This window comes from Atractosteus spatula, chromosome 15 (genome assembly GCF_055471065.1).
Source record: "Atractosteus spatula isolate fAtrSpa1 chromosome 15, fAtrSpa1.hap1, whole genome shotgun sequence".
Taxonomy (NCBI): Eukaryota; Metazoa; Chordata; class Actinopteri; order Semionotiformes; family Lepisosteidae; genus Atractosteus; species Atractosteus spatula.
In genome coordinates this window covers 7,136,740-7,155,834 of record NC_142720.1, presented here as the reverse complement: position 1 = coordinate 7,155,834, position 19,095 = coordinate 7,136,740, and the positions used below count along the sequence as shown (strand labels likewise).

General features: G+C 43.0%; 2 protein-coding genes across 10 annotated transcripts in view; one reads left to right on the top strand and one right to left on the bottom strand.

The window, feature by feature from the left end:
• The first annotated feature begins 152 nt into the window (after window positions 1-152).
• Window positions 153-6,993, top strand: LOC148819944 (retinol dehydrogenase 13-like). The gene is made up of 7 exons (XM_088933553.1): window positions 153-284; window positions 1,703-1,821; window positions 2,332-2,487; window positions 4,344-4,448; window positions 5,183-5,395; window positions 5,797-5,898; window positions 6,515-6,993. The coding sequence occupies exons 1-7, from the start codon at window positions 220-222 to the stop codon at window positions 6,787-6,789; spliced, it is 1,035 nt and encodes a 344-aa protein (XP_088789679.1). The 5' UTR covers window positions 153-219; the 3' UTR covers window positions 6,790-6,993.
• A 551-nt stretch (window positions 6,994-7,544) lies between these two features.
• Window positions 7,545-19,095, bottom strand: part of LOC148819943 (mitogen-activated protein kinase kinase kinase kinase 3) — a 79,000-nt gene continuing 67,449 nt past the window's right edge. For 6 of the 9 annotated variants that reach the window (XM_088933544.1, XM_088933546.1, XM_088933549.1 and 3 more), the window contains 13 exons: window positions 18,870-18,911; window positions 18,631-18,715; window positions 17,894-17,973; window positions 17,709-17,769; window positions 16,875-16,992; window positions 16,708-16,766; window positions 15,242-15,345; window positions 14,979-15,150; window positions 13,138-13,206; window positions 12,716-12,808; window positions 11,513-11,583; window positions 10,970-11,025; window positions 7,545-9,031 (listed from right to left, as the gene is read on the bottom strand). In XM_088933544.1, coding sequence (XP_088789670.1) covers window positions 8,944-9,031; window positions 10,970-11,025; window positions 11,513-11,583; window positions 12,716-12,808; window positions 13,138-13,206; window positions 14,979-15,150; window positions 15,242-15,345; window positions 16,708-16,766; window positions 16,875-16,992; window positions 17,709-17,769; window positions 17,894-17,973; window positions 18,631-18,715; window positions 18,870-18,911 — 1,098 coding nt within the window. In that variant the 3' untranslated portion in view covers window positions 7,545-8,943. Of the gene's footprint in view, window positions 9,032-10,584; window positions 10,651-10,969; window positions 11,026-11,512; window positions 11,584-12,715; window positions 12,809-13,137; window positions 13,207-14,978; window positions 15,151-15,241; window positions 15,346-16,707; window positions 16,767-16,874; window positions 16,993-17,708; window positions 17,770-17,893; window positions 17,974-18,630; window positions 18,716-18,869; window positions 18,912-19,095 lie in introns of all 9 variants that reach the window. The other 3 variants (XM_088933543.1, XM_088933545.1, XM_088933547.1) reach the window with 1 other exon arrangement.

The window sequence follows — 19,095 nt, the reverse complement described above, 5'->3', positions numbered from 1 at the left end:
CCCATGAGCGTTTTCGCGTGTGTCTTTGTTTATGAAATCTACTTTTATTTGATTGGTCAGATTGCAGAGGTCTTGATTTCCAATTGGACGCTTCTGAGCGTCAATCACTTTTGCGTTTAATTGTACACGAGGAAACAAGGAAGATCCAGATTAGATTTTAATTTCTGCGGGAACGAAGGCGTCCTGCTTGTGCACTTAGCTATTTTTACATCTTTAATAATGAATAAGTATATTTTACCTGTGTCTGTAATGGGGACTGTAATTGGTAGCGCTGTTCTGATAAAGTAAGTAGCAGATCGTGGAGCTGCATGCGGTGGGCACATTCAGGATGCTGTTATGTAAATAAAATAACCATACTCTTTTATCGTACTCTGCAGAAAATTACCATTCGTTGTTTCTGTTTATATTCGCTCTTTGAAATGATAATAATGGCGGGTATTATCGATTTGCAGCGTGTTCGTGCCCACTGTGAAACCGTAACGCGTCCGTAAATCCATGTGCATGATGGGGGCGTCCAGCGGTTTTTACCTGCATTAGAAATGAACTCGTGAGTCAAATGCCCCTGTCGCTGTCTTTAAAATGCGGTTATCCTTCATAGATGAACCGTCATTGCTCGTGCGTTTGCATAGATACCCACTTATCCTGCCATTCCCGATCTTGTGTGTACTTTTGAAAAACCTCAGCAGAAAGTCTCAAGTATCCCAAGGTCACGCAGCCCTGACATGCTTTCGGTAACGTGGGCGTGTGTGTGGTGTACGTAGCCCCGTATATGGTTAGCTGAAGACAAAGATTCGAAGAACGTTCATTTTTAGAATTGATGTTGGAATAAAGATCTGTCTCCCCATTAGTCAAATGCACCTCCCCCCCTTAAAGTCCAGCTGTTATCGTGAGCGTTTTATCGTGGCTTGTTTTCAGAAAGCGAAACTTTTTTAAACGTGATGGGCATGGCTTCATGCTTTGACTCAGAGGTGGTTGGAGGGGTTATGTGAAACCTGTCCAAAATAAATGCAGCACTCTTCTGTTATTCTCAGTGGTGAGCATGCTCACTGAAAATATCCTCACGTTAAGAAAGAAACGCATTGTTTTAAACGGTGCAAGGGAAAGTCATTCACAGGAGGCCAAGAGTTGCACTGAAAGGACCTTTCGTCTGCAGTTTTGATGGGACACCTGAGGATTGCTGTGTTAAATCCCGCACAGTTCCTACCTGAGCCTAGAGCTCCCCGTGGCAGAGCCTGCCCTTGTTTCTGTAGCGGTCAGCAGGCCGGCAGGGAGTGATTCTCCCCTGGATGGGACGCCGGTATAGTGCAGCTTTCCCACATCACAGCTTCTACCTGTCTGTCCAACACAGAGGACTGGAGCAGCTGGAGTGAGCTGTAGAAACAGCAGTCTCCGCAGCAGTGTTGCCGTGTTACAAAGATGGTAAATTGACGCCCAACAGGAACTTGCATTTGAAATTGGAGGGGTGCAGAGAGGCTAGGGCTATGGTCTCTTGTCCTTTGGTTGTGGGTTCCAGTCCCCACCTTGTAGCTCTTCATACTCCTGAACAAGGCTCTTTGCGCACAATCGCCCCAGTCCTCTCAGCTGTGTTAAGGTGTACCAGCACGGCTGTGCTCTAGTGATGGAGCGGGTGTAGCTCTGTGGGGTTCATCTGCTTGGTCTGCTGAACCAAGCAGAACCTCCAGATTTCTTTTTCTTTTTCTAGGGACTACTTTAGCGGGGGTGTTTGTCCCAGTAAAGCGAAGATCACTGGCAAGACGGTCATCATTACGGGAGCAAACACAGGCATAGGAAAAGAGACTGCCCGGGAACTGGCCAGGAGAGGTGAGGAATCCTTCATCGTGGGATGTGCAGTAAAAACAAACTATGAAGTAGCAATGGGAAAGTCTCGGTTTCTCTCTGGTATTTGTGGCAATGAAAATCAATCCTGACACACTCCAAAACCAAAGAATATCTCCTCTTTCCTTAGAGTCTGGTGTTTATTCACTGCACCATATGAAAATGCTAAGCATGTCGACTCCTGTGAATTGCATGTATTAGCCTGAAGTACAGCAGTCGGTATGAGGAAGAAAACCAAGGAAGTTGTTAGTATGATCTTTTTACTGTACTGACCATAGGAAACTGCAGGGTGACGTTTTAGACTTGATTCTTTACAAACAGTTTACGGCGCTTTTTGTAGCAAGTATGGAAAAGGGGAAACTGCAATAAAGCATTTTAAGATAATGAAGTTTACAACCCAGACAACGACATTGAAACGACGTATTTGAGAAGCAGTCCCCTTTGTCTGCATTCCCTCTCGTTGTGCTAAACGTTTTCAGAATTCTTTCCCGAAAGGAGGCCGGATCATCCTGGGGTGCCGGGACATGGAGAAGTGTGAGAAGGCAGCCAGAGAAATCCGAGGGGACACTTTGAATCGGAACGTCCACGCCCGACACGTGGACCTGGCCTCCCTGAAGTCCGTCAGGGAATTTGTACAGAAGATCAGTCAGGGTAGGAATTTGATTTCAACATTGTACTGCTGACTGCAGGTCTGATCACGCGGACGGTACAGAGGCTCCGAGCTGCGGATTGAGTTGTTCCCTGTGCTGTCAACAGGAAACAGGCTCTGCATCCAGCAGCTCGGAAATCTGGATCTGGAAATCTGGACCTGAAACGCCAGGTCCCTCTGAAATCTGAATTCTTCAGGGCTTGAGCCTCTTGTGTGTCCTTCCTCAACACATGATGCTAGCAGTTGTGTATCTTGTCAGCCAGCGGCTACATCACCCTGCAGCTCACAACTGGCGACCCAACTGAAGCCCAGCAGGTGTGAGCCTGGTCAGTACCTGGATGGGAGACCTCCTGGGAAAAACTAAGGCTGCTGCTGAAAGAGGTGTTAGTGGGGCCAGTAGGGGTCTGTGTGGACCCTAATGCCCCGGTATATTGACGGGACACTATACTGTAAAAAGGCGCGGTCCTTCAGATGAGACATAAAACTTGACTCTCTAAGATCTAAGAGATCACTTTATTGGCCATATACAATTTCTTGCATTAGGAATTTGTCTTTTTTCGCATACTCCAATTTGCTCTCCATGAGACACACAGACAGAGAGAAGCTTGGGGTCAGAGCGCAGGGTCAGCCATTGTACAGCTCCCCTGGAGCAGTTGGAGTTAAGGGCCTTGCTCAGGGGCCCAACGGAGTAGGATTTGAACCGGCAACCTTCCAGCCACAGGTGCAGATCCTTAGCCACAGAGCCACTGCTCTGCCTGGCTAGGTAGCTTGTTCCCGACTCCCTGCACTTGTAAGAAATGTGGTCATTAAAAATCCCAGGGCGTTTTATCAAAATGAGTAGGGGTGTTATCCTGGTGTCCTGGCCAAATTTCCTCCTGGCCTTTACCAATCAGGGCCTCCTAATAATCCCCATCTATAAATTGGCTTCATTACTCTGTTCTCCTCCCCACTGAGAGCTGGTGTGCGGGGAGTGCACTGGTGCACTATGGCTGCCGTCGCATCATCCAGGTGGGGCTGCACATGGGTGGTGGAGAGGAGTCCCCATTACCTATAAAGCGCTTTGAGTGGAGTGTCCAGAAAAGCGCAATATAAATATAAGGAATTATTATCAGTTTTTAAAAGCTAGTGTATTCAAACTAAACCTCTCACAGAAGTGCAAGCAGTGACAGAGTCCATGGAACACTTTATAAGTGTAAAGTAATATAGTATTGTTTATTTAAATGTCAAGATTCTAGTAAGTGAATGAAATCTCTAAAGGGCAAAATGCTCATTTATGGACTGTGGGAAAGACAGCTTGCAGAGGGGTAAATTACGAGATGAATATGGGATGGATGAATCTTGTCCCTAAAGGGAAATTCGAGATGTGGGTCAACGCTGCCCACTGTTGTTGAGTCAGAAGTGTATCTGATGGGTTTCACCAGCGAATGCGAACATAGCAAAGAAAAAGGTTATAATAATACAGGGTCTGGCAGAATATAATGAGCACTTCTGCCACTCCCCCCATATTTATTAAGACTTTCAGGTGGGAGTGACAGAGGAAGAGATTTCATTTCGGAATGTGCCCAGATGTTTAGTGCCAGGGGAGATGAAGTGGCTGACAAAGACAGGTCTAAATGTTTTCTAGAAATGAACCCGTGAATTAGTAACTTATTAGGTTACGATGCAAAACAAAATCCTGATAATGTCGGACTGAAAGATGGCTTGTTTGTCACCCATTCAGAATGAAACACCAGCATAGTTTAGATTAGGCATTTGAAACAGAAACTGTAGCCTCCTACATCCTGCAGTGCCTTCTGACCAATCCAGGGCGTCAGGACGTGCTGCTCATCTTGTTGGTTTGCTACCTGTTGGCTTTCAGAAGAGGAGCGCGTGGACATTCTGATCAATAACGCGGGAGTAATGAGGTGCCCCAACTGGAAAACAGAAGACGGCTTTGAAATGCAGTTCGGCGTTAACCATTTAGGTAAGCAGCTTCGAACTTTGCAGGACAGGAAGTGGACGAGGGAAGAGAGACGCGCGTTGCGCCGAAAATCACACACATCACCGGCATTAACAGGAGACCGCACAGCAGTGCCTTGACAACACCAGCATCCGTATATCACAGGCTCTACAATTACATTAACTAGCATTATCATCCAAGCAGGAGTGCACTCGCTGTATCATTAGGATATTTACAATTCTTTAAACTCTGCTGTACTGTACTGTGATTATTAGAAAATGCCAATATATGTTTTGATTAACTGAGCAGTCTTGTACAATTCTATAGATACCCTAATCTCCAGTATGAATAGCATCAAAAGCCTGGTTTGGATATTTATGTCCCTTTTGTTTTACCAGGTATTTTACTAGGTAGGTGAATGTGAAACAAATTCTATTTTGCTAAGACAACCTGGTGACCCATTTATACAACGATAGCTACCCAGCTCAGGGGTACAACAGCATGGTCCCACCTGGCCTTCAGATTTACAACCCTTTCGTCCATAGCCCTAACTACCCGGCCTGGCTGTGGGCAATGTATACGTATTCTGAGCTAATTTCACTGAACGAAGTCATCTTCCGTTAAATCACTGAACAGTAAAATCTAAAAGTAGCAGAGGCAGCTCAGTTATAATTACTACCCTGGCTGAAACACTAGATTTACCTACTGAGGCACCGTGCTGCGGTTAACCCTCTCTGTTTTCTGCTGCGCACTCCTAGGCCACTTCTTGCTGACGAATCTCTTGCTGGAGAAGCTAGTGAGGTCGGCCCCCAGCCGGATTATAAACCTGTCCTCGCTGGCTCACGTGGCGGGAGAGATGGATTTTGATGACCTGAACTGGGAGCAGAAAAAGTACGACACCAAGAGAGCCTACTGTCAGAGCAAGCTCGCCAATGTGCTCTTCACAAAAGAGCTGGCCAGACAGCTGCAGGGTGAGGGAGAAACACGGTTTCGCACTGCTGAACAGCTATGGAACGAATCGTCACTGGTGCAGTTTTTTGATCAGTCATAGAATACTCAGATTCTGCTCCTCCTTCAAGGTGGGCATTCTGACTCAGAAGCAAAAAGTAATAATCCCACAGATTGAAGCTTTCACACAGTGCCTGAACCTGCAGTTCCTCTCATACCGAGAAGGATCACTATTGCAACAACACCTCATCAGTAGGGTAAAACTAACCTGTTCATGGGAAAATACTCCACTGTTCCTGATAGTCTTTTGGCTTTAAAAGGCTTGTTTTACTGACTCCAATGACAGCTGTATTTACTACTTGAAAACTCTCAGATCAGCTGCTGCCTTTCCTAGGCTATGAAGGCTGTATGTTCCCCGTCACAGGTACTGGAGTGACAGTAAATGCTGTACACCCTGGTGTGGTTGCCACAGATCTGGGGAGGCACACAGGAATGCATCAGTCTCCGTTCTCAAGCACAGTGCTAGGTAAGGCATCCCAGTAATACTGTTCAGTGTCCCACGTCTCTCCGTGCTAGCAACAGTGTTTGGGTTTAGTGCCTGTCATTTCCATCCTTGAACACATCTTTACCATAATGTTAATAATAATGTTTTGCAGCATTCTCTGAACAGAATAGCGCTCTCTGGCTCCACACTGAGCGATTCCCTCTGGATCTGTACTACCTGTTTCCACGAGAGTCGGCAAACAACTTTACTAATTTATTGTTCATTGTCACTTATTCATACTTGTGCAAGACCAGGACAAGAAAGAGTTAGAATAACAGATCAGTTCCTTCCTGGTTTTGCCACATCAGCAGCCTCGGCCTAATGTACAGTACCCTCATTTCCATTCGAGTGCTTCGTCAGCATTAAATAAGCCGAGTCATCAGTCCCTTGCAGTTGCACTCAGATCGGCTCATCACTTAGGCTTCCAGGTAGCTGCACAGTTACTGACTGCAAAGGTCATGATCACCAGTATTTTTTATTATAAAACACAAAACTAAAACACCATTTAATTAATTAATTATCCCTCTTTTGGTGCCTGTGCAAAAGCAGGCGTGATCGGCCTTGTTGACGGTGCCCCGTGTCTCTCTGCTCCCTGCAGGGCCGCTGTTTTATTTGCTCGTGAAGACGCCAACCCAGGGGGCGCAGCCCAGCGTCTTCCTGGCAGTCGCCGAAGAGCTCGCGGGGGTAACCGGCAAGTACTTTGATGTCTTGAAAGAGAAGGAGCCGGCGCCGCAGGCCCAGGACGCGGAGGCCGCCCTGAAGCTCTGGCAGGCCAGCGCCAGGCTGGTGGGTTTGCCCCAGGCCAAGTCTGGCAAGGGCAGCTCCAGCCTGCAGGTGTCCCAGGAGGACCGGAGGCCACTGCCAGCCAGCTAAGGCCCCACTGGCCAGCGGGTGGGACAGACGGAGGTGACCTTCAGAAAAGGAGTGGATGTGAAAAGATGGCGGACCCTAGCTGTTTTTGTGTGTTTTAAGAGGCAGCGATGTGCACTTCAAGGCCACAACCGCAAGGTGTTTTCAGATTGAACCACCTGCATGATGCCAAATATGTAGCGTCCACAGTAAAAGGTATCTAAATACAAGGGTGACAAATGAACCTTTTTCTCCATAAATGCCCTGTTCATCTCCGCAATATAGAATAGCTACTATTGACTGCGAGCCTCGTCATGCTCAATCAAGGGACTTTAGGTATCGCAATGTTTCTGTGTGTCCGAAAGTTCCTTATACATTCTACCTCAAGTTTTAAGAGTTTTATTACTAGTGGGAGTAGAATATTCTTCATAAGGTGTAAGATGGTAGTATTTAAGTAGTATTTAGATGATGTCAATCTCATCATTTCACCAGAAACAGAAAACAGTTATGTGCCTTTGACTCAGTTCTGATGCAGAAATGAGGACACATAGTGCAGAGTCCAGTTCTGGAGAAGCCATGCTGGCAAATAGGTCACTCAGGTAGCAGTAAAAAAAGAATTAACTGACACTTGTCCATGACAAGGACACAAGATATGGCTCCGCTGTCATAAAACTGACATTCCTCAATAAACCGAGCCATGAAGAAAGATAATGTTTGCACATTATAAACAGCTGAACACAACCTGAAACATTTTTGAAGCAAAATTCAGGCAAATGTACAGTACTTAAAACCAATTTATTTTATTTTACAGTATATACATAATGCATCGCAATATGAAATGTTAATGTTGGAAAAAAAAAGTTGTTCATAATCATTACATCCTTTTAAGTTGTGGAAATATTATCCAATGGAAAATATTGTAGTGTGTATTTTACTACTATTAAGTAGAAAATATTAGTTTCTTTCCACCACCAGAGATACTCCATAAATGTACTGTTTAAACTATAGCATTGTACGAGGTAGAGACACCCAACTAATTTTGGCCATTACTCAACAGTATGGAAATCTCAAAACAAGTAATTGGCATAAAACCTTAAAATATACAATAGTTTAGCTTCTTAAAAGCTATATCCTAAATAAAGGAATGCATTTCTCTTGAGAGTAGACTAACAAGCCAACATTTCATAGTCGACAAAACACCTCGTTGAATGAACTACTACATCGAACATTTTCTGCTTCATTAAGACACCAAACGTTGTTCCAACAGTACCACTGGACAAAGGCTGCAGCTTCACTCCAGCTGGCATTGCTTGATTTCCATCTTTTCAACTTCAGGAAAAAAAGGTTTAAAGTTCTGGCTTGTAGATAGATCTCTGTCAGTTTCTGAACACCATTTAACTCTGGATTATAGTAAGTAAGAGTAAAACACAGCCCCCATTGTCACAGTTTGCGGATGTGAGTAAATATATAATATATATATACGTAAATCACATTTTCAATACCTTTGTGCAAATATTAACACCAGTGTATGCCTCAGCATTAAAAACAAGCAATTTAATGAATAATGGCGTACAATTAAAAATTAAAACCAGAAAAGCATATGGTTAAAGGATTTGTATTGGAAGGACTAAACTGTGATTAAAAAAATACATCAGTGTTAGTAAGATGGGTACTTTGCTGCTCTTCACTCGCTGAATACTTTTATCCTGTACCCCAAGGAGAACTTGACCAGACAAGCCCTTTAAATTAGTACCCCCAATAACTATTTGCATCACTCGGAAACCTTTACATCTGTACAGTCTAGACACCTGTACAACATATATATGCACTGATATCTACATTACGAGTCTTAGTGTACAACTTCAAATAAGATGAAGTCACTTCCTCCAAAAAAAAATGCTACATTTATATTTACAACGATTAAATATTTAAGTCAATTAAGCACTTGTGTGGTAAATTAAGATACTAGTTGTGGTGGCAACACTTTTTTTAAAAAATGAAATTATATAAAAAAGTTCTCAACATCTTTGTTACATGCCACAATAAATAAAAAATAAAAAATATACGAGTCCGAAGTAACCCATAAAGTAATGGCAGCTCTTCTCCGATCACTCTGATGCTGAAGCAGTAGTGTGTGGGGAACTTCGGCTTGGGACTTGTGACCTCCATGCAATTCCATCAGTAACTGTTTTCATGTCCTGCTAAGATGTACAGGTTGCTGTGTGCGGTAGGGTTATCTGTTGGCCTGCTTTCCAACACTACAACTCTGAAAAATAAAACAAATACATCTCTGAGATACAGAATGAAGTTCAGAACCTGCAGTGCAAGGTAGCGTCAAGTAACCGCAGGGAAACGAGCGTTGACACAGTTCTCGAAACCTCCACAATTCCTTTGCTTTTTTTTTAAACACTTCTGTAGTTCCTGGCTTGCAACCTCAGTACTGTGTGTGTCGTACACTCTTCTCAGAAAAGAGGCCCAAAGTGTCATGCTAGTTTCCTGAATCTCCCGTTGAAAAGTTTCTAGTTTTAGAAAATGGCAAATTGACAAAAGCATTCTTTGTGAAATGAATACAAGGCTTTTAGCAGTAACCACTGAGGATCCCATCGTGTATGGAAAAAGTGCTTTAAGATCCACTGTTTTTAAAGTGCTACATATGCGCAAAAAAATATTATTCTAATTATAAAAGAATTTCAGAGTTTTTTCCAACTCATGTGATGTCACATCTGTGCTACTAATAATATGTGTTTATAAATATTGAGGGTATCATTTTTGGGACTACTCTGCATGCTACAGTATTCCGAGTATTCAGGAGGACACTGGAACCTTGTTAATGAGGATCATTTTAGCGTTTTTACTGAGGTCCAAACACAGTCCATAACCACACTAATAAAAGATCTCGGTTAAAAGTGGTAAACATTCACCAAAGCACCCAACCATCTTGCTTTTCAATAGGTAAGCCGTAAGAGGGCAGCACTGTGCTAGTCAAAGAAATGACAACCGAGAAAAAACATCCCAGAGAATGTCCTGATTTCCATGAATGTAATGCTCTTTCTAGCTTGGCATTAAGTAGAAAGAACATTAATGGCTTGGAGTGCTTCAGCCCATACATAGCCTGAATCAGGATCTGCTGCTCAATGTGCCCATGGACGTCCAAGAGAAATGTCCCCAGGACATTAAAGGTTAAGTAAAGAGTTGGCATAGGTGTCCCTGGGTCAATATGTGAGTAATATCGCAAAACAATAATTATACTCTAGTTAAAAGGGAAGATCTTAAATAAGCTTAAAATCACCAGTACAGCAAGTTATTTACCTTTCTTGCTGCAAAAAAGCTTACTACTAACCAGCAGGAGATTTTCTGTGAAAGTGTACCATGAGAGAAACCAGTTCTAATTCCAGAAAGCACTTCTCCTATTACACTTCTTGAAGCAGGTGTGCAAGTCAGATAAAGGAGTGTAAAGAGAAGAGCTTTTTTTATCTGAACAAAATCAGTGAAAGGGCTTTTCCTTCAGATCTGTTACACTCGCAGCCACACAGAAGGTGTGTTAAAAAAAGGCTTTGTACTGAGGACTGTGGACAGCTGGCTCATTTCATCATGAATGCCAGGACCAGGAAGTCAGATGGCAGATTCAGCAGGAAAAAAAAAAAGATAAGATGCCTTAAAGAGGAATCCATATGAATAACCAACAATTAGTATGCAAACAGCTTAATAAATATGCACCAGGAGAGAAGACAGAGCCCTTTTCCTAAAACGAGAGTTGAAAGAGCCCGCTGACCAGAAGATTCAGAGACGTACGGAGAGCTCTCACAACACAGACAATACCTGCGCTGAGCACTGTCCACACCTGAGGCCCTATTCTCCGCTAGACAGTCAAACAGCTCAAAGTTTCTTCAGTTTCATAAAATTAAAATGAAACCACAGTGAATATGCAGGTAAACACAGGGGAGGCCAGTTGTCAGGGAACAGCATCATATATTTTCAACATATAAACTTGTTTTCCTTTCAGACAGTACTCATCCTCTTCAAGACCTGCGTGCAGGCTCGGTTATTAGCATGTACGGTTTGCAAGGTGATATTGACAGACAAGATCTGTTCTTCGATACAAACGTTTTACAGATAACAGCAATGGAATAGAAAAAAAACCTAAAGATAAATCTGTACACAGAGTTTCCAAGAAGTGTCCTAGGAGACTGTTCACTTTACTCACCTGTCAGATCCTAAGAGCCTGAAAATCCTTGTGTTGTCAGAAATCTCCTGCGTGATCTGTTATTTGGAGGGAAACAGGTCATTTTCAGTTACCTTGAGGAAATCAAGGGCATGCCTTGTCCTCGACAATGGAGAGCTCTTTCCAGTTTATTTTGAATTCAAATGCACATTTACCTTTGTAGGCTGGTTGCCCTGCAGCAATTTCACCATTGTCAAGGTGCTCCCTGTTGCACAACAGCACTTAATACTTAATAAAAATCTGCTTTACTTAAGCTGAATCTTCTTCCTCAACTTCAGTTGAGTACTTTTTCAAATATGAGAAGGCTCCTGTCTCTCGACAAGATGATTTCGGAGAAGAGGAAGGAACGAAGTGACCTCTTTATTCAGATATACTTTACACTGTACCTCACAGCATGTCTATCTCTAAAAAGTAAACTACTTTGTATGCGACTCCTTTTTATATATCAGGATTTATATATTCAATACTTTTATTTCATTTTATGTAACACTTTAGCAAGGGTTAGCATTGAAAACCTTTGCTTACCTCATTCGATTTGAAGCTTCGTCCTTGCATGCCGTGTTTCCAAAATGCCAAGACGCTGTCCTGGAGGCAAACTGGAAAGAAAGAGAAGAAAAAAAAAGACATTCATCTGGAAGAGAAGAGTTGTGTCTGGGTATTTATAAAAACGCCTGTCTGAAAAACAAAAGTTTGATTTGACCACATTGAAATAATCAGTGGACCGTAACTGAAAGATCTCCAGAAACAAGGAAAAACCTCTGAAAGAGAAGGTGTTTGAGTGAAGACAGATGTTCTAGGACATTTTAAACTCTATTTCTCCTTTCAACTCTTCAGGAAACACAACAAAGGCAAAAAAAAAATCAACATAAAATCATAAAGGAGTGAAGGAGATACGTGACAGGGCCAAAGGAATTGTTTTGGAATTGGAGAGCAATTCTTTCTCTGCAGAACCTGACTTGTTTTGAAATTATTTTAATGGTCTGCAACAGTGCCAAGGTCATAGCTCATCCTCGCTGCAGAAAAGGAAAGAGAATATTTGTTGAATCATCACAAACCAGAGCCGATCACAATATTTTTCAACTGGAGGCTACTCACGTGTCAACAACAAACAACAGTGTTTGAACTACTTTAGTAGAAAGCTGAAAATGTGAAAACTGAAATGCTATATTGCAACAGGCAACACAATCTTCCCCCACAGAGTATTTTATGATTGGTGGACTTTTGAAAATTGAAGGTAGAATAAAAAAAGGCCTGGGTCATGTCACTAGCTGACTGTGATTGGGATTCCCCAAGGGGTCATGTCACTAGCTGACTGTGACTGGGATTCCCCAAGGGGTGTCACACAGTTGCCTGAGCGCAGTGAAAGTAGGGTGGGACTTGTCAGCCAGGGCTCTGTCAGCAACACAGGCAGCAAGCGGTGCTGTCAGGGAGGGACCGGATCCTCCAGTCCAGGCTGCGGTGCCTGTGACAAGTTTAAAGATGTTGGTCTCGAAGGTGACAGGGCCAGAGCAGTCTGCCTGTACTTTCTCACTTTCCCCCTGTGTGTGGTCAGGGGGTTCATAGCTGTGAGTTATGTGACCCACATATCTGGCAATTCCATTGGCAAGTGGGAGTAACCAAAATAGCTGAATGAAAAAAAAATCTCACGAGTGGCGTTAATGATCATACCAATAGCATCATCTGCACAAGGTCCATGTTTTGTCAGCTGTACGAAGATTTGACACTTACCTATTGATTCGATTTGGAAATTAAACGTTAGCTCTGCCGACAACTTCCTGCTGGATTTTAACCTCCCTTGCAGATTCACTATCTTGATACAACCTGCAATCAGACATGTTGTGAAATTAGGACATTTGCACTGATACTTCACAGGATTATAATGCTCAGATTTCCTCTCCTTCCTCTTTACATAAAATACTTTTTCATCCCACTGAAAAGTTTTTCCACTGTTTGGAGTTCACCTGTTTAAATGCAGGTCAGCAGCAGCCACAACACAGGTGGACTTCTGGTCAGCACTGATAGGTGGCACAGTTCGGCTTTGAACCCGCCACCTCCTGTGTCTTGTACCACTTATCATGCACTTCAGAAGAACGCCATTACCAAACAAGATACCTAGATTCTCTGCACAGCCAGATAGCAAAAAGACTCACGGTCAAGGCAGACTAAAATCGTGTCTCTCTCCAACTGGGTCACATGGATCACACACGTCTGTGGTGCATCTGGAAGACAACCAGTTTAACACACAGTCAGCCCTTCTCAGCACACCTAAAATGGACTAGCCTCTTCATGCTTCAAAATAATTAATCTGCCAAGTAATATTAATGCACTAATTTGTTTTAGGAATCTGTTTACACCTAAAATAAAAATGAGTTTGTCAGTTTGTCAGTAATACCAGTGTTAGCAGACATAATGACTGGGTCAACGAGCATTTTTCAATGTATTGATTTATTTTGAAAATATGTGTTTAAAACGTCCCTCTTAAAGTGCAAACACACAGCAAAATACACATTTTAAAACTGATTTCAAAATTCACAGAGCAATTGCAATAGAAAAGCCAATGTACTGGAGTAGTGGTGTATTCAGTAAGCATCTTCTATACATATACACAGGTTCATTCATTGGGAAAAATCTTATACAGATTAAACTGCTATGAAAATTTAAAATCAGTCATTTTCCAAAGATTTGAACATGGAAGGGAAAGCCTAAGAACAAAGATAATGTCAACATCAAATATCATATTTTTCTGTCAAGTGCTGGAATACATTTTTAATTGGCTGCACTAATTATATTTCTGTATTGGAGCTGCTTGGTTGTGGCGAATGCAACTGTCTTCTTACATTATACTTCATACATCAGATATATCAGATGCTGTACCAAGCACAGCTTTTCTTTTCATTTATATTTCATATCATGTACATCAGGCAGTTTACTATCCAGCACTGCATTCTGGATTAAAAACAACAAAGCACTCTCTCTCTCATTATTGCTTTACAGCAATTTGCAGGCCCTCATGAGCTGTACTTCAAGTCACTGTTTCTATGATTACTGTCATTTAGGCGCCTAAATCAAAGCTGCGCTTGTGGAATACAGCCAAAGCGGAGCTTGAAATGAACAGGAGCAGAGGCAGCAGACACCACACGATCACCTGCCTGGTCCGTGCTCTCCTTCAGGTGCTTTAAAATGACAGTTTCATGTTTATTGACACCTCTTCGTTTTTCACTTTCCCCCCCACCTTATACATTCTTAGAGGAGTTCTCCACTGAGACCGTTAGTGGTTTGCTGCTGTAACAAGTCTAAATTAATCCAGGCCATTCCACCTGTCAGAGTCGTTCAGCGTCATTTCTTACAGCTGGGAACACCAGGCACCAGCGCTGGAGCTCAGCCTCTTCTAGTCGAATGCCGAGTAAAGTCAAACAGCAATGTCAAGGCGTGCTACACCCACAGCCCCACGTGGAGAGAGCTGTCGGCTTTTCCGGCTTTTAAAAAAACTATAGAAGGTGGTGGAGACAGCTGAGGCCATCACTGGTACAGAACCCCCTTCCATCTAGACCACCTTCAGCACACGCTGCCTCAGAACAGCGAATAATATAATCAAAGACCAAAACCACCCTGGGAATGCACTTTTCTCTCACTTTCCTCCCAGCAGAAGATTAAGGAGTATAAAAGCCCGGACCTCTAGGTTCAAAGAAAGCTTCTACCCCACAACCATAAGACTCCTGGACTCAACCTCTAAAATCCCCTCTGTTTTGCACCGAACTCAAAATACTGCGCCAGTGCTGAATTTTGCACACGGCTGCTATCTAATTGCTGATTAAAACTACAGCTGCTACCCTGCTCCGGTCTCCAAGAATTGTGATGTCATCGGTTATGTCATTTTCCAAGTCAGTGTTATCTGTTATGTCATTTTGCCATGCGAGGGAAACACACAAGTAAGCATTTCATTGTACGCGGGGTGCATATGACAATAAACTTGAACTTGTCCAAGGCCCACCTGACTCTGTGAACCAGGAGGAGGTGGAGTTGGGGTTGACGGTCTCGAAGCGCACCACCTGGTTCAGCTCCGTGCCCTTGCTGACGGCCACGCACACCAGCGGGTACTGCTGCTCTGGCACCACCAGCATCTCGAACACCTCCAGGGGACAGGGCAGGGGGAAGTCGATGTTCTGCAACGGCCAAGAGGGAAACGTCGAGGACGGAACCCTGGGGCGGCCCCGGGCCGAAACGTCCCCCGAGGTCAAGAGAATCGGGACCCACCTTGATCAGCATGAACTTCTGCATGGGCTCGACCCACTCGAACAGAATCACACTGGACTGAAAGGCCCCGCACAGATACTTGTGTCCAGTGTAAGGGTTCCTCACTGCAGATGCAAGCAGGACAGGAAATTAGCCACAGCTTAATAGGAGCGGGTTAAGGTCACCAGTAGAATCCGTTTCGTATGCTGCTATTTGATTCCCTCAATTGAAATGGTTATCTAGCAGGCCGCCTTTTCCAGCCAACGCCTTCTAGCTCAGAACAGAATGCAAGGAAGCACAGGGGTGAAAAAAATGAGTGTTGCGCAACGGTCTGAGGCCAGTGGCGAAGGCTGGTGCACTTAAACCTATACAACCACCGATATCGCTCCTCGTATTTATCCAAGAAAACCAGGCATTTCCTCCATGGCCATGGAAGGTACTGAGAAAATTCAAAATAATGAACTACAGCCAACAGAGAAGAGACAAAAGGGAAGAAAAGAAAGATCTTTTGCAATCAAGTCTTCCTTTGGTTTTCAATGTAGTCAAAGGGACTGAAGAGATTACATTCCTGAACTGAATGCTGTCATAACAAAAGAAGGATGAGAACAGGTGAACTGTGTAATCTTCCTACAACCTTCACAAATACCACACTCTCCTGCACGAGTGCCTACATCAACCTTGTATAGTGCACAGGGCCAGGACAACAGTGTTTTGTCCTAACTCTGAGCTGAGGATGCCAATTATAATATGTCAGGACTGTATATTAAAGGACCAGCGGGGGGCGCCCACCCTGCGGTCTGTGTGGGTCCTAATGCCCCGGTATAGTGGCAGGTACACTATACTGTAGTGGGCGCCGTCTTTCAGATGAGACGTTAAACTGAGGTCCTGACTCAGTGGTCATTAAAGATCCCCGGGCATTTCTCGATAAGAGTAGGGAGTTATCCAGGTGTCTGGGCTAAATCTCCCCCTTCGGCCTTTACCATGGCCTCCAAATTGTCCCCATGTATGATTGGCTTGAAGTTGCCCTGCGATGGACTGGCGTCCTGTCCAGGGTGTACCCTGCCTTGCACTCGTTGCTTGCCGGGTAGGTTCCGGCTTCCCGCCACACCGCATGATATAAAGTGGTTTGGCAAATGACATAACATGTACTGTATATTAAAAAATATTTGCATTATATACAATCACAGATCTGACAGAGGCTTACATCAATTTCACAGATGATCAAATCGCAGGAAATGTTTGTAAAAATTTCTTCTCATTACTGTGTCTCACGAACAACCTTTTTAAAATTCTGTATGTCAAACAATCTCACGGAGGTGATGTGCTGAAATATGAGATATTAGGAATGGTGTGCACTGACAGCAGAACAGAGTTTAGCCTTGAAAATGCTTGGGAGTGCAGAATTTTCCTAAAGCTGATGCAAGTGTAGACATTCAATCCACGACAAATAACACAGCACGTGAAAGACACTTCTCTTACTGCCTTACCTACACAACACTTTTGGCAGCCTTTTGTGTCTGGAAGTTTTGTCGATACTGCAAACTTTCTACAAAATACAAAAAAAAAAGCATTCTCAGTTCTGACATCATTTCTGCTTTAAAGTAAATTAATAATCGATACTGGTAAGACGACTCAGAAAAGTGCCTCAATTTACCTGGGAAGGATTTTGTCTGGGAGCTTGTGAGTAGGAATAGCAACAGGCAGCTTCTGCATTTGCCGAGCATATTCAAAGAGGCCAGCCAGGTTATGGGAATACAGCTGTGATGCTTTCCCTAAAACAGATATTGGCATACACAGTCAATTTAGAAACTACTGCACTTGCATTCAAAATATCCACTGGAACAAGAATGTGATTTGTGCTACAGAAATACTGTCTCTCCAAACCAACATGGTTTAGGAGCCACACAAATGAATGTTTACATTCTAATCAGTGCAAACCCTTAACAAAAACTACACTGTACAGGCATCTTAAAATGTGTGGGCTCAGAAATATTTGTTGTTTCCAAATCATCTCCTTCATCTTTAATGGTCTTAATGTGCAATCTGGGAGTTTTTAGTCCAGCTGCAAAAGCTTGAAACCTTCGAATAATGAACTTTTAAATGTACTGTATTTGGTTAATGGAAACCAAGGTAATTGCTGTTTTAATGTAAGATTCTGTGCGCCTCTGGAAATGTGTTTCCAGGCGTCAGTAGAGACCAGCATTAAAAGCAAACAATAAAAATACCATTAATGTCTTCTCTGATGAAAGGTTTGAATAAACAGGAAGCAAACATACTTACAATACTAAAGCTCAACCTATGGGATAAAAACAAATCACTCTTATATGTTTGTTGCTGACATAAAAAGATTATATTTCTTATCGCTTTCTACTAGTATCCGTGTAGCGCTAATTCACTTTTATTATTTGACATGTTATGGGTTTTCAGTGAGGTCTGGAGTGATCACATAGGCATCACCCTGCTGGCCTTCTTGTGAATAAAGTCTTACCAGATATTGAAAGCAAACTGTTGTTCATCACGTAGAGCCATGTACATCTTCGAGGGAACAGCTGTGAAAAATGGGGAAAGAGGGAGGGGAAAACAGGTTTGTAGGTTACGATAGCGTCAAAACAAGATCTGGATGCTTTACAGACACTAAATCCAATTTGTTAGGCAGGAAAACTGAAACCAAACCTGCTCCATGGATGTCTCATGTAACTCATTCAGGTTTAAAGTGTAAATGCCTTCTTCTGCACCAAATATCAGATATTGGTCTAAACAACAAACATAAAACACAGTTACAATTTTGAAAAACCTGCAAGGCATAATACATTATTTCATGTAATTTAATACAAGCTCCACAGTACAAAAAGGAGGATAAATCATCGGTTTCCATACACCACAGGGCTGTGATATATCTTGATGCTGATAGCTAAAGAAAGCACAGTACTAACACTATATTTTTGAGTTTTTGCTAAATTTTTAAAGCACTTAAGCGTGTTCCACGGATTGATATAAACAAATCGCAGCTTATGTTTCATGTCACAGTTACGTGGTTTAGAGTTTATACAGACTCAACAGTACAAAATCCCTCTGGCTGTATCATACTGGAGTAGCCCAGGCTTTTTCTAGTGGCTCTTCCACAGCCAGTACCCTGCCTGCCTGTCCGAGGTGCATCAGAGAATTCACTCTCGTCTTCTGGGCACGCATGTCCCATGACTACTGCCTCTCTCAGTCTCTCACTTTTTACTTCATACCAAGAGATACGAAAACACCTCCTCACCATTCAAATGTGCATTTAAAACAGCTGTGTTTAGCAAAGGCTTGAAGCAAGGTGACACAATTTAACTAGCAAAGACCACATTTGCATACAAATGCAACAGTGGCTGCCCAACACCACACTGAATCAGACATCAGCAGACGAAGAGTACCTCGTGTGTCAGGATTGATCCAGGAAGTGGCGCAGTGTATTTTTAACGGGCAGCCATTAAAGACCTTTGAAAAACATGCACCCATCTGCAAAATAAAAAAGGGGAAGAAACTGAGGAACAACACAGCAGAGAACCACAACAATACCTTTGCCTGTTTAAAGAGCCTGGCTTTATGTGTTGAATCAAAATTCCTGTATGATGAAGACGCCCAGGTGTGATTTTCAACTCAAGATACTCACATGGACTTTGGGAGTAGGTGGGAGACCGTTACTAATAGGTTTCTGAAATGAAATAAAACAAAAAGATTAACCGAAGCTGGAGGTACAGTCGCTACAACCATACAACAATGCAATTTATTTGTGCAGGGGTGGAAAAAAGCAGGTTCATGATGAAAACCCACCTGCAAAAACAGGCAGACACTGTCTCCTGAATCAACTAGGTGGCAAGCTCTACTTTTGGGGTTTC